The 12680-nt window shown below is 37.0% G+C and overlaps 1 protein-coding gene across 1 annotated transcript in view; it reads right to left on the bottom strand.

The window, feature by feature from the left end:
• The window catches only part of GRIN2B (glutamate ionotropic receptor NMDA type subunit 2B), a 458209-nt gene that overhangs the window by 2667 nt on the left and 442862 nt on the right, over positions 1–12680 (bottom strand). The window contains exons 9-11 of the mRNA XM_027856453.1: positions 6831–6991; positions 4522–4709; positions 1676–1914 (exon numbers count right to left, since the gene is read on the bottom strand). Coding sequence (XP_027712254.1) covers positions 1676–1914; positions 4522–4709; positions 6831–6991 — 588 coding nt within the window. The remainder of the gene's footprint in view (positions 1–1675; positions 1915–4521; positions 4710–6830; positions 6992–12680) is intronic.

Raw genomic sequence — 12680 nt, 5'->3', positions numbered from 1 at the left:
CTTGCGTTCTGATAGAGTTCAAATTTATTTGAAGCTAAGCTAAAAAGAATGTGGGGAATATCTAAGTGCATCTAAACCTTAAACTAGATAGTTGGATCTCAGTTTCTCCTGGATCACCTGTCCTGTAGTTATAATGTACATGATATCTTCAAGGTGACCTTAGTGAAACAAAAAGGCATAGCTACAGAAGTCAGCAAAGGAAACAAGAAACTGAATTGTAGATTCAGTATGATATCTATCTTCACATATTACTGAATAACCTTAACACATTGTTGGCTAAAGAAGAAATAGAGAATTGTCTTTTTTTTATCATTGAATCCACAAGAAAGTGACTTGTTGAAACTATTTGAGAAAAAAAAATAATTCTCCTTACAAAAGCTCTACTTGAACAACTTGAGGATTGGACCTTAAGAATAAAGAGGTTTTAATTGTTCAAGTTTAGGTTTGTGCTTATCGGCTATGTTTGTAGCTTTGTGATCAGAATCGTAGGACAGATCATTGATTGTCTAAGCCTACTGAAGGCACTCAGTGAATACTCCTACATCTGTTTCTAGTTCTAGAGCTAGGAAGAAGAACAAAACAACCCAAATTAGAAAATGATATGAAAGGTCAGTATCCCATTCCCCTCTTCCTAATTAATTCTACTTCTAAATTCAACTGCTGACATTTAGGAAGTTTTTCAAATATAAGGATCTTGTATCCTGGAGCTGCATTCTTTTGGTCCTCTCACCTAATATCAATGTTTAAAACAGAGAGGAATGGAGTTATGTGAGTGGCATCTGAGGACAAAGATCGATGCCTTCATTGTTGGTTTTCCATGAGAGAGTGAGAAAAACAGGCCATGGTGAGCAAAATTTGGCAGAAACTTAGCAAATCTGTGGACTAGTAATGATAGCTGGCAGAGATAGTACTTTAAGGTTTGGAACACACTTTACATACATTATCTCATTTGATCCACACAACAACCCTCTGAGATGGGTTTCATTAAGAGTATGCTGGGAAATATTTTAGAACCAGCCTTCTGGGGGAAAACTGTATACACATACTTTTAAGTTAAATGTGCATTATTAACAGTTTCTCCACCATTTTCTAAAATGTAGAAAATCAATAAAAAAAGTAAGCCCTCATTTATGGCATTGCTGATTTCCAAGTTGTAAATGCTTACAGTAAAATTTTAACAATCATTTCTAGGCTCCAGAACACCCCTGAGTACTATTATTATCTCCATTTCAGAGATGAGAAAACTGAGCCTGAGAGAGGTTAAGTGATTTGCCTAGAATTAGATAGCTGATCAGTATTTAAAAAAAGGACTCAAAGTCAGGTTTTTCTGACTCCAGGTCCTGAATTCTATTCTTTATCACAGTGTTTTACTACATCAATTAATGATGATAAAAAAAAGTTTGGGAAAATGTCAAGCCACTGTCCATTTTTCATTCCCTTAGTTCTAATTGAAGTCGTCTCAAAATATCACAAAAAAAAGAATTATGCCCATTGTCCAAGTTAATTCAAAATGAGGGCATGAAAAATTCCAAAGATCCTTGCATCTTGAGTTTTCTTGTGCTTTAGCAAAGGTACTGGTTGGACGGCATGAACTACCAATCATTTACCCTCCTTGCACAACAGTACACTCAAATATCCCATGTAAAGCCACAACTTTATGGAGAAAAGCACTTACTCTGCTTATAGAGAAGACCATTCCAGGCTTTCCAGAGCAAACTCCCATAAAGCAGTGGCGGAACTGCCAATAGAAAAGGTGTTCACAGATGAATGTGATGAGACTGAGGGCCATGGCTGCCCCCAGCATGTAGAAGACACCTGCCATGTTGTCAATATCCAGCTGGCTACTCATGACCTCATTCTTTTCATTGTGGCAAATGCCAGTAAGCCAGAGAGCTTCCAGTTCTTCCATCTCCCCTAGAGACAAGCAAATATGGGGATTAGGGAGTGAGAGTAAAGGAAAGAAGTTGTGAGAAAACAGAGAATTAGAAGGTGGAGGAAAAAGAATGCTATGAATAAATATTATGAAATAAAATTGAGAGAGAAAATGAGCAGAGGTTTGTTTTTATTATAACATATTCATTCATCCCTGTATGCATTTATTAAATAACTATTGATTGCCCACTATATACAAAGCAGTACATACAAAAGTGCTTAAGTTATAGTCTAAACTTTTCAGAAACATAAAATTTAGGAGGTGAGATAAGACAAAATCAGGAATAACTATAATGCAAGTTAGTCAATTACAATAGGAAAGGAATGATCACTCCCAGCCAGAGTGATTTACAACCTGAAGGATATAGATACATACACCCACACACACACATATGTATATGTATATATGTTTATATGTATATATGTGTATGTATGTATGGAGAGAAAGACAGAGAGACACAGAGAGAGAGAGAGAGAGAGAGAGAGAGAGAGAGACAGAGAGAGAGAGATGAAGATGGGGGCTAGAATAGGGAGGATATTCTGAACAGAGGGAATAGCATGAGAAAAGTTAGAAAAGTGGGGAAGGAAAAAACTTGTCTGGGAGTCAATGGGCTGACCACTTTGTCTGGAGCGGGTAGTTTGTGTAGAGAAGTAAGCGAAGGTAATAATGGGAAAGGTTGGTAAAGATCAGCTTTTATAGGGTTTTTACTGCCATATTACAGTTTGGACTGTTTTCTCTAAACAATGATATGATCAATGCTTTAGAATTCCTAACCTGGTAGTAGTGAATAAGATAGATTATAAGGGAAGGCATGGAAACCAGAGTTTATTTAAGAGGTTATGTCCCAGCATAAGATAAGTAAACCCTATAAATAAGGGTTATGGCCATAGTAATAGAAATGAAGGGACCAATGTGAGAATAATTGTAAAAGTGGAATCAATAGGACTTGATGATTAACTGGATGTGAGAGAAGAGAGAGCTAGAGGGAAGAGTTCAGTGTAATTGTAAGGTTTCCAGTCGGGATTAATGGGAGAGTAGCAATACCCTTAGAGCAACTGATTTGAGGTGAATCAAAGAATCACCAAATCTTAGAATAGTAAAGGACCTTAGAGATCATCTCGTCCAACCTCTCTCCCAGTTCATGAGTCCCCTCTATAGTGTCCTTGACATGTAGACATATAGCATATACATATTCACCTATAGTGGATGGGGAGCTCATTATTTTTTTCTTTAAAATGTTATAATGCTTTAATTATCCTTTCCCTATACCCCTCTTCCTCCTGATTGAATCCTCACTTGTAACAAATAAATACAGTAAAGGGAATAGAAATGAGAGCACATTCTTTTGTAAAGCAGTCCGTTCTGCTACTGAACATTAAAAATATGTGGAAGTTCTTCCCAATATTGTACTGAAATCTGTCTAGCTATTATTTCCATTCAATGTTTCTATCTCTGCTCTCTGGAGATGATTAATTCAGTTATAAACCTATAGAGTTTAAGGTGTTGGCAGGACATCCTAGTGGAGATATCCAGCAGGCACTTGGAGATGTGAGGCCAAGGCCAGAGAATGAAGTCAACATATTTCAGAAGCATTCTGTTTGAGGCAATAGTTTTTCCTTTATCTAAAAATGCTGATCAAGTTGGATTCATCCCAATTCTCTTTTAGGAGAGGAATAAAAAGGAAAATAGAAAAGAGTTCTCAAGAGGGTTTTAGGCTTATTGCTTTTATAGTAAAAACATGCACTTTGGGGATAAAGGTGAACCAATGTTGATAAAATATCACCACCAAATTCAGCCCTACTCCATCTCAACACTTTTCAAATAAAACTCTTGTGTTTTTGATTCCTCATATATGAAATACAGAAAACATAAAAGAAAAGATGAGAGGTGACTTGGGATACACTCTAACTCTGGCCTAAATAGCAAAGTCCTAAATAATTTCATGAATTTGTTCTATAACCTGTAGTCTGGTTAAACCCTGGACCTTTGGGCTGTCTAATCTGATTCAGTGGTTCTGAATTTTCCACTAATCATTGTACCACTACTGCAAACCTTCTGCACACAGGAATTCTTTTATTACCTTTAAGTGACATCTTATTCTATAGTGCAATTAGAAAAGCATTGATACCAAAAAAAAAAGACAATCCAGGTTGATCCTTCTCTTCTCCCTCCAAAGTTCAAATATATTTTTATTCATTTCTTAGTTCAAACTTTGGTTCTTCCAACTACTGATGTCACTTGGAGAATGGTGATGCAGGTAGATCCTTAAAAGGTTGCTTTTCTGACTCTTGTCAGTACAAATAAACAATACAGGTCCTCCCATAAACAAAAGAGTCACCTACAAAAGCCACCTTTTTGGTTTTGACTCTAAAGATCACACTTTGTATATACAATGTCCTGTCACAGCTGAATATGCAACCCTGACATTATTTTTACTTCCACAATCCATGAGGTGGTCATAGACATTCTCCACTATTGTGAAATATCCAGAATGGGCAGGACAGAAAGCAGGGAAAGCTGAAATCTGATGGAATCAAGGAAGGTTGTCATGTATGTATCAATAGGTACTTTCCTATCTCCTAACTCACCATCTCCAAAGAGCTGCAGAATGGCGAGATCCACCTGGCGCTTCCATCCGGAATCCTTCTGAATGGCAATGCCATAGCCAGTAGAGGCAAATACCTTTCCACTACCAATAGTCACCAGCTTGCATCCCTCATCTCTGCCTGCCATATAGTTCAGGACTGCGGCATCATAGATGAAGGCATCCAGCTTCCTGAGCAGGATAGAGAACAAAGAAAACACAAGCACAAAATTTCAGTAAAGAGTTACAACAGAATTTAAATTAATGTGACTATGGAACTATGTTCCTGAAGATACAAGGTTCCAGGTAACTCCACATGGAAAGAAACATTTTTATGAAAGTAAGGCTTGATCTTTTCCTAAATATAGATGGTAAAATGAAGTAGACAGTTCTTTGTTTTCAAAAGAAGAAACACAAATTAGCAAACTATGTGAAAAAAGTGCTCAAAATCACAAATAATCAGTGGAATAAAAATTAAAACAATTCTGAGGATGTTTCTATCCATCAAATTGTCAAAAAGGGCTAAATATGGAAAAATCCAATGTGAGCAATGCTGTGGGAAAATAGGCATACTAATTCACTGCTGGTGAAACTGTGACTTGGTCCAACCATTAGGGAAGCAATATAGAATTGTATAATTTACAAAAATTTTAAAACTACTCATATTTGATGCAGAAATTTCACTACTAGATTTACTAATGCTCTTTCCCTCAAAAGAGGAAGTCATGGATAGAGAAAAATGTTACAATGGCACTGTTCCTGATGGGAAAAGTTGGAAACAAAAGATGTCCCTGATAATTAGAAAATGATTGTGAGAAACATGGTATGTGCATGTGTGGAGTACTAGTGAGCTACATATGGAACAACAGAATGTGAAAAATTCAAAGAAATACAGGAAGATTATTAACCAATGCATAATGAAGAGAGCAGATCTAAAAATGTACAAAATGAATACAAATATATAAAGATATCAAGGCAGCAAAACATCAGTTCAGTGGACAATGTTGGTACTAGCCTACTAAGGTACAGTCTTCCATTTTTTTAACAAAAGATAAACTGCAAAATAAAAGTATGGGGCCATATATATGATCAATCATAAACACTAGGATTGATTTGCTTAATGGTTTTAATAAATAGACTTTGCAGTTTGTTTAGTGTTTATGTTAATTAGCAAAATTTAACAGTATTTTTTAAAAGAAAGGAAGACTCAGGTTGGGACATATAAAGGTATAGTAACAGTATTTACAAAATAGGTTCTGTGTGTGTGTGTGTGTGTGTGTGTGTGTGTGTGTGTGTATGCATGTTTGACGGGGAAGGCACTAGTTGTTTATCATGGATCAAATAAGGCTAACTTTAGGGCTCTCCATAAAATTCCTCCTAGTCAGTGTCATCCCAAAGCTACAACCATTGGGAGAGAATGTCAATGTGGTTGTAGATAAACAAATAGATGCATTAATAGAACCATATTAGCAATAATTAAGAAATAGATCAGGAATAATAAACTGTCATGAGAAGCTGAAATGACAACTCAACCAATACATTCATAATTGTGTCTGAAAGCATTTCTACCATCTTCTCATGGTTGCCTCTCATAGCCCAGTCCCCCATCGCTATCATCTCCAAAGCCTACATCCCAGGATCATCTTTGGCTTCTCCCAGTGAAGAAGTATTCATTTCATAATTAATAGCTATACTACTTCTTCTCTCCCATTTATGCATATCCTCTATTTTTCTTCCCTTCTTCATGGCTATCATAAGGTAATCTTTAAAAAAAACAGAAGAAAATAAATGTCTCCCATAGCTACTGCCAATTTTAAGCCAAAAGCTCTTGGGAAGAGGAAATAATCATATCTCATTAAACACAAATTTTTAGCACCCTATAGGGTATTCTGGTATGCCAATTCAAGTCAATAAACATTAGTTAAGTGTCTATTATATGCAGAACATTATATTAAGCACTGAGAAGAGATAAACAATTTAGATAGCAAATCATTTTTATTAATTAACTAATTTATTTTTAGTTTTCAACATTCACTTCTATGAGTTTTTGAATTCCAAATTCTCTCCCTCCCCATCCACACTCACTGAGAAGGCAAGCAATTCCATGCAGGCTATACATGTGTAGTTATGCAAAACACATCCATAACAATTATGTTGTGAAAGACTAACTATATTTCCCTCCATCCTATCCTGCCTCCCATTTATTCTTCTCTCCTTTGAGCCTGTCCCTTTTCAAAGTTTTTAGCAAATCATTTCTTTTAGGAATTTTAGAAATAAGATTGCTATGAAAGAGTCTGAGCTTAGAGTTCTCACCCTGTCTTCAGAGAGAGCAGTGCATCATCCACACCCTTCTGGTTGAATTTTCCCATGTAAGTATGCATTTCAAGATAATTATTGCGAATGTTCCTCTCTGTGCTACCATTGGGCACAGTCCCAAAGCGAAAGGGGGGTGAGAAGTCATTCGGTCTCTGGAACTGGAGAAAGAACAAAAAAGAAAAGTTTGAGAGATTGCAAAGAAAAATGATTTTTTATGGATTTACAGTGAAGAATATTTGGCTGAAATTTGCCACTACATATTGTTTCTGTTTAAACATGACAATATCTAAAAATAGAATTTAATTAGGTAAACCGATATTTGTTAAATGCCAATGATGCTATATTACGTCACAAGAGAAAGATCATGAGTAGCTGAGGGGGATGGGGAGGATTTTATAGAGGAGGTGGCATTTGAATTTTGCTCTAAAGATAGGTAAGAATCTGACAGGTGAAGAGGGAGAAAAGGCATTCCAGGCATGAAGCATGAAAAGATACATAGAGTCAGAAGAGCCCAGGGTATGTTAATGGAACAAGGTCTAATTTATGTTTATTTGTTTGTTTGTTTTTTAATTTACATTAATGATCATTTATTCTCTCTTCCACCAGGCCTCTCCCCTTAAAATGAACACAGGTTCAAGCCCCTTGTTAAAAATATGCATAGTCAAGTGAAACAAATTCCCCTACTGGCCACATAGAAAAGTGTGTGTCATTTCACAACCTCAATCAATCATTTCCTGGTCAGGAGGCAAGTAGCATGCTTTATCATCAGTTCTCTGGAAATAAGGTTGTTCATTGCATTGATCAGAGTCCTTAAGTCTCTCGAAGTTGTTTGCATGTTTTCTTTATACCTTCCTCCTCTCCATGAAATCTGTAGTACAGTGACACTGACCTCCTTGTCATTTCTCAAATGCAATACTCCATCTCCAGACTCTGGGCATCTTCACCAGCTGTTACCCATGCCTGAAATTCCTTCCATCCTCATCTCTACTATCTGGTATCCTTGACTCTCTTCAAGTCTCAAATAAAATCTCAAATTATTCAATAAGACTTTTTTCCTGACTCCCTCCAATTTATCCTGTATGTCTTGTTTCTACATAGTTCTTTGCATGCTAACTTCCCCATTAGACTGAGAGCTCCTTGAAAGGAGGGACTCTGGGGGAGGGGAGGTGTGATTGACTTTCTTTATATCTCTAGCACTTAGTACAGTGTAGGTGCTTTATAAATGCTTAATGATTTTGTTGAGGTTAGAGTTGGGAGAGTTGGTTCAGGTGTGAAAGAATTCACTTAGACCTTCTCTGTAGCCAATGGTGATGAAGAGTGGACCTCAAGAATGTTGGGGTGCTACCTGAAATGATGAGGAATAGACACGCAGGGCTTAGTGTTCTGAAAGAATTCACTCCGACAGTCTCCAAGTCAAAGAAAGGCATTTTTGGGGTGATGTACCCAAGCAGACCTGCTCCCTATGAGGCCGAGCCCCAGTGGGCTAGGTAGAGGATAGGTCAGGCCCTGCTCCCCTAAGTGAGCTTCCCATAGGAGGCAAAGGCAGTTAGCGAGGTCAAAGGTATGGTTTAAATACAATTTTGTGGAATGGAAGGGGACAAGAGAATAGGAAGAACAAGCATGACTCCAAAATGCCTGGGATATCACATAGTCTGGAGATGATAAGCAAGGAGAACAAGAAAGGAGAGGGGAAGAGTTGTTCTGGAATTGAGGGTGCTTTGTGAAAGCACACAGACAAGTTCAACATGGGGGCTTCAATGCATAGTCTTTAATCACTTTTCTGGCTGGTCACATCCTGCATCTTACCTCCCATCCCATGTCCTGCTTGTTCCAACTGCCTCAAGCAATTTGACCTATCTTTACATTGCTATTTTTACTGTAAACATTGTCCTTCTGGTTCTGCTTACTTTACTCTGTATCATTTCATACAAATCTTCCAAGATTCTCTAAAACCATCCCTTCTATCATTTCTTACTGTTCAGTAGTATTGTTACATTCAGTATATTAGGAAATGATTACATTCCATTCATCCATTCTTCAATTGATGGGGAACTCCTCTGTTTCTAATTCTCTGCCACTAAAGAAAAAGAGTTGCTATATATTTTGTACTTATGGCTCTTTTTCCTCTTTCTTTGATCTCTTTGAAGTATAGACCTAGGAGTGGTATTGCTGGGTCAAAGAGTATGCACGGTTTAGTGACTTTCTGGGCATAGTTTCGAATTGCTATCCAGGATGGCTGGACCAATTCATATCTCTACTAACAGTGTTTTTTTTTCCTTTTTTCATAGCCCCTCTAATATTTGTCATTCTTTTTTTTTTCTTTTGGTCATTTTTTTTTTTGCCAATCTGATGAGTCTACAATGAAACATCAGAGTTATTTCAATTTGCATCTATCAAATTATTAGTTACTTGGAGCATTTTTCATGTTTGTTGGTAGCTTGGATTTCTTCCTTTGAAAACTGCCTATTCGTATCTTTTGTCAATTGATCAATTGGTGAGTGGATTTTATTTTTATGAATTTTATTTGGTTCCCTATATGTCTTAGAAATAAGACATTTATCTGAAAAATTATTATAAAAGTGTTTTTCCAGTAACCTGTCTCCTTTCTAATTGCATTGGTCCTGTTTGTGCAAAACCTTTTTTATTTCATGTAATCAAAATTTTCCAGTTTATCCTCTTTGACTCTCTCTCTCTGTGTCTCTGTCTCTGTCTCTCTCTGTCTCTGTCTCTGTCTCTCTCTCTGTGTCTCTGTCTCTCTGTCTCTCTCTCTCTCCCTCTCTCTCTTTCTCTCTCCCCCCATGTCTCTCTCTCTGTCTCTTGTTTAGTCGGGGGCACTTCCACTATTAATTGATACGAAAGGAAATTGGCTTTCAACAAGGTCTAATTTAGTTGGATCAGGGCTTCCATTTAGTAGAGTAATAGGAGATATTGCTGATAAGGTAGTGTGGTGTCATTTTGGAAGTCCTTGAATGCCAGGAAAAATTTTGAACTCTCCTTTCTGGCAGCAGAAACTACCAGAAGTTTTTGAAAAGAGGAGCATGATCATTTATATGCATAAGGAGGATACTTCGGGCTGGGACTAAGCATACTGTTTATACTTCATATATTAGCACATGTGGTTAAAGTAGTCTGTATATGCACTCTTTAGCTATTTAATGTGTGCACTTGTTATAATTCCTTGCCCTAGATTATAAACTCCTGGAAGGCAGGGACTGCATCCAGTGTGGTTCCCAGCATACCACGCATGCACTCTTTCTTCAACAACAAAAATACAAACCAGCAGAGAACTAGCGTTAGAAGGGACTTCAAAAGCCATCTTGCCTACCTCCCTTAATTTACAAAGGAGGAAATTGAGAAGTTACATGACTTGCCCAAGTGATGGGTACTGAGTATCAGAGACAAAATTTGAACTGGGATCTTTGAGTTCAGATGCAGTGTTTTATACACTGTACCACACTGTCTCACACCACTGTCACACCTAGGTAACAAAAGTATTTAATATTATTTGCTTATTTTTATTTAAAATTATTACATCATTACTTTAAAATGTCCTATATTTGAGAGATGTTCACAGGAATAAAGGGTTTCAGCAGGTTAGGATATTTCCTTCCATGCAGAACAATGCTTGAATTTAGAATACTATTAAATTAATTTAAAAACTGTTTCTTTCAGACTTGTACCTAAAATACAGAGTACAGTACTAATTTTTTTTCTTCCACACTAAAATAGTGGTCAAGGCACAGAATCTAGGGTGGAAAGTAGAGAGATAAATTTATGACATCAAAACACTCAACATAACCATCAAAATTTTCCTAAGACTGAGAGATCTTTTCCCATACTTTGTGTCTCAAAAAGGCAGTTAGGTCAGTCTGGACAACCAGAATCAGAAGTGTATACCAGGAGTGGGTAACCTGTGGCCTCAAGACCACAATTGGCTTTGAGGCCGCAGGTTCCCGACCCCTTTTCCTTTGAGACTCCATGCCCCAACCATGCAAATCACTGTTTTAAACAACAACAACAACAACAAATATACCACAAATTAATAACTGGTAGAGCTTTAATAACAGAGCTTTAAAATGTTCAACTTTCTTGAACCTCGGAACTAACTTTAAGAGTCATCCGACATAGCTAATCATGTGCTTCTGGAGGTCTGTGCACAAGAATGAAAAAAAAAAATAATCTTCCAAATTCCTTGATGATTATAAGAAATGGCCTTGTAATAAAACTTACCCCAAGCTGTGAGGTATTAAATGTTACTTATTTAACCCGGAGTTGTGATCAATGCTTTCTGGGGCTTTGAGAAACAGTAAAAATTAGTACTGCCAAGGACTAGGCTGGCTAAAAATCCACCAACTAAGGAAGACCCTGAGAAACAACTTAAACATAACAAAACAAAACCCAGTGTGGGGGAGAAAGATTGGAGAACAGAATTCATTCTTCTTAAAAATGGATAAAATTACAAAGCACCCCTAGCTGACTGTCTTTTGTCCATTACAGGAGAAAAATAAAAACAACTTTCTCTTTTGCCTGGAACATTTCTTTTTCTCTGAGACAAAGCCTAGGGAAATAGCTAAGACCATAACTGCTCCATGGAAGGTAAAAAAGAGAAAGGGAAATAACTGAATAGCCAGAAAAGGCTAGAATTTCACATGAAAATTCATTTTGAGACATATAAACTGAAGCTGAAGGAGTTTAAAGGATTGGTTTAAAGTCACACAGGTAGAGTGAAGTGAGCAGAACGAGGAGAACAATATACACAATAACAGCAACATTGTGCGATGATCAACTATGATAGACTTAGTTCTTCTCAGCAATTCAATGATCTAAGAAAATTCCAAAAGATTCATGATGGAAAATGCTGTCCGCATCTAGAGAAAGAACTATGGAGTTTTAATGCAGATCAAAACATACTAAACATACTATTTTCACTTTGATTTTTTTTTCTTTCTCATGGTTTTTCCCTTTTGTTCTGATTCTTCTTTCACATCATGACTAATGTGGAAATATGGTTAACATGATTGTATATATATAACCTATATCAGATTGCTTGCCATCTTGGGAATGGGAGAAGGAAGGGAAGGAGGGAGAAAAATTTAGAACTCAAAATCTTATGAAAATGAATGTTGAAAACTATTTTTATATGTAATTAGAAAAAAATAAAATACTCTTAAATAATGCAAAAAAATACACCCCAAACAGTCACACAGCTAGCTACTACCTGACATGGGACTAGAATTCAGCTCTTTTAATTCTCAATCCAAAATTTGTGATTCACTGTCCTCTCTGAAATACTAAGAGTTGTACTTGTATAGGAGCTCAACCTGGGAGCTGAGCAACTAAAGCAACGTGGTAAATCAGGGCCAGATAACATGTGTAAGCACATAGATCTACTGCCCTTTCTCAAAGGACTGCTACCTGCCAAATCCCTCCCCTTTGAATCCAACACACATTTTATAGCAATTGCCATAATCACACACTTTTGCAAGGGTCAGATATTCACAGAATGTTAAGAGAACTGTAATCTCACTTCATCCTCCTGGCAGACAGTAAGGAATAGGAATTCAAGTCTCTGAGCTATTCACATCCCCCAAGACAGTACCATGTTGCCCTAAAGGTGAATCAGTATTGTCAATCATACCAAGGGAAAGAAGTCCCTAACTCTGGAATAAGGAGTCTTTACAACCATAATAACTTGTTTGTAACAGAGAGGAGTGTCATGTTTCTTTTTCCTTGTTGTTCCTTTCCCCATATAAAAATCAAATCCATTGTAACTCTGGGTGGGGAGAAAGCCAAAGACTGACTCTCTCTCTCTCTCTCTCTCTCTCTCTCTCTCTCTCTCTCTCTCTC

Source organism: Vombatus ursinus, unplaced genomic scaffold (genome assembly GCF_900497805.2).
Source record: "Vombatus ursinus unplaced genomic scaffold, bare-nosed wombat genome assembly UNPS02011431.1, whole genome shotgun sequence".
Taxonomy (NCBI): Eukaryota; Metazoa; Chordata; class Mammalia; order Diprotodontia; family Vombatidae; genus Vombatus; species Vombatus ursinus.
Note: the sequence above shows the minus strand (reverse complement) of the source record. Positions and strands in the feature narration are given on the sequence as shown.